Below are 1,538 nucleotides of genomic sequence, written 5' to 3'. Positions count from 1 at the left end.
ATTAAGGCTGGTGCATATGACGTGAGTCTGAATTTCCAATGATTTGCCTGCACAGTGTTCACTACAAGATTATTAAAGCTATTACAGCTACAAATGCAACATCTGATTATATTGCTAAAAACTCTGATGATAAATTGATGTCATCTTCAGTTCCTTGGCTTCCTACAAATTCATACAAAAATGATTAAATGATGGATTCTTGTGTTGTATCTTATGTCTGTATGTAGTTTCCTTCTCCTGAGTGGGACACAGTGACCCCTGACGCTAAAGATCTGATTAATAAGATGTTGACTATCAATCCTTCTAAGCGCATCACAGCTGCTGAAGCCCTCAAACACCCCTGGATCTGCGTATGTGTTTCAACAACACACACGCAAATACTAACATGCATGCTTCTTTATATACTAAAAAAGAATTTCCTAATCCTCACTAATGACTTGTAATCATTCTGTCTCTTTCTGTAGCAACGCTCCACTGTAGCCTCTATGATGCACAGACAGGAAACCGTGGAGTGCTTGAAGAAATTCAATGCCAGAAGGAAACTCAAGGTTAGATTTGGTCTGACTTTCTTTGAACATCTACATGTCCTTTGATCAATCTTCAGCTTTCTTCACACTGTCAGTTTACTTCAGAGTTTTAAAAACTATGCATTTACCTCCTTAGTGCTTGCAAGAGAGATTCTTTTAAATGTAATGCTTTGTATTATTGCATTACTCCCTATCTTGTTATACTAATTACATTATAATTGCCAATTATTCATGAAAACAATTTAGTTATGTGTAATTTAGTTAGATTTGATCAATCCACCAGCAGGGCAACCCTGGGCCAAGTGGTGTTGTGAGGAAGGGAACATTTTCAATTGTATTTGCCAGAAATGTAACACATTACATATTTAAAAAAGTAACAGCGGTATTGTATGTAAATGAGAAAAATAGTGTGTTAATTTATTGATTTTTTCCAAAAACTCCAAGAATTATGTAATGTAAAGATTACTTGCAATGCTCAAAGCTGACAAGGTATTCTAGCAATCCTCCGCATACATGATGAAAATAAGGGTATACATTGCTTCTGCTTCTGTACTATTCTTTCTTTCATTTCTCTCTTGCTTGTTGTTTTTTTCCTTTTCTTTAATTTCCTAAACTTCTTGCAACTAGGGTGCAATTTTGACCACTCTCCTGGTCACAAGAAACTTCTCAGGTATGTCTGGCTCTGCTGACCTGTATGTGTGAATGCGTGTGTGTGTGTGTGTGTGTGTGTGTGTGTGTTTGATTCTCATAATGCTATTTTTCATTAATCTTGTTATTGGTTATTTTACAGTTAATTTGTTTTTTATTATTAATCTTTACATTTTTAAAGCAAGGTGATAAAGTACGCCTTTTCAGACATTTTATTTAACCTTTCTTTCCTGTTTATCATTGCTTTATCTCTTTTTGGGGGGGTCCTGTGTGTCCTGTGAGGTAAGAGTCTGTTTGGACATAAGAAGGGGATGTGTTTTTACTCTAACCAGTGAGCTGGTTTGCTTGTTTGACACACTTCCC

The 1,538-nt window shown here is 35.9% G+C and overlaps 1 protein-coding gene across 1 annotated transcript; it reads left to right on the top strand.

Moving 5' to 3' along the window:
• Positions 1-6: 6 nt before the first annotated feature.
• Positions 7-1,254, top strand: LOC107683055 (calcium/calmodulin-dependent protein kinase type II delta 1 chain-like). The gene is made up of 4 exons (XM_016479147.1): positions 7-21; positions 228-350; positions 465-548; positions 1,155-1,254. The coding sequence occupies exons 2-4, from the start codon at positions 285-287 to the stop codon at positions 1,227-1,229; spliced, it is 225 nt and encodes a 74-aa protein (XP_016334633.1). The 5' UTR covers positions 7-21; positions 228-284; the 3' UTR covers positions 1,230-1,254.
• The last annotated feature ends 284 nt before the right edge of the window (positions 1,255-1,538 follow it).

Source organism: Sinocyclocheilus anshuiensis, unplaced genomic scaffold (assembly GCF_001515605.1).
Source record: "Sinocyclocheilus anshuiensis isolate Anshui unplaced genomic scaffold, SAMN03320099.WGS_v1.1 C32826423, whole genome shotgun sequence".
Classification (NCBI taxonomy): domain Eukaryota; kingdom Metazoa; phylum Chordata; class Actinopteri; order Cypriniformes; family Cyprinidae; genus Sinocyclocheilus; species Sinocyclocheilus anshuiensis.
Note: the sequence above shows the minus strand (reverse complement) of the source record. Positions and strands in the feature narration are given on the sequence as shown.

Bases quoted from the DNA above. Each gene is read 5' to 3' on its own strand.
- LOC107683055 (XM_016479147.1), top strand. From the start codon at position 285: ATGTTGACTATCAATCCTTCTAAGCGCATCACAGCTGCTGAAGCCCTC. The intron at 351-464 runs GTATGTGTTTCA...CTCTTTCTGTAG, and splicing joins TCAAACACCCCTGGATCTGC to CAACGCTCCACTGTAGCCTC. The intron at 549-1,154 runs GTTAGATTTGGT...TCTTGCAACTAG, and splicing joins ATGCCAGAAGGAAACTCAAG to GGTGCAATTTTGACCACTCT.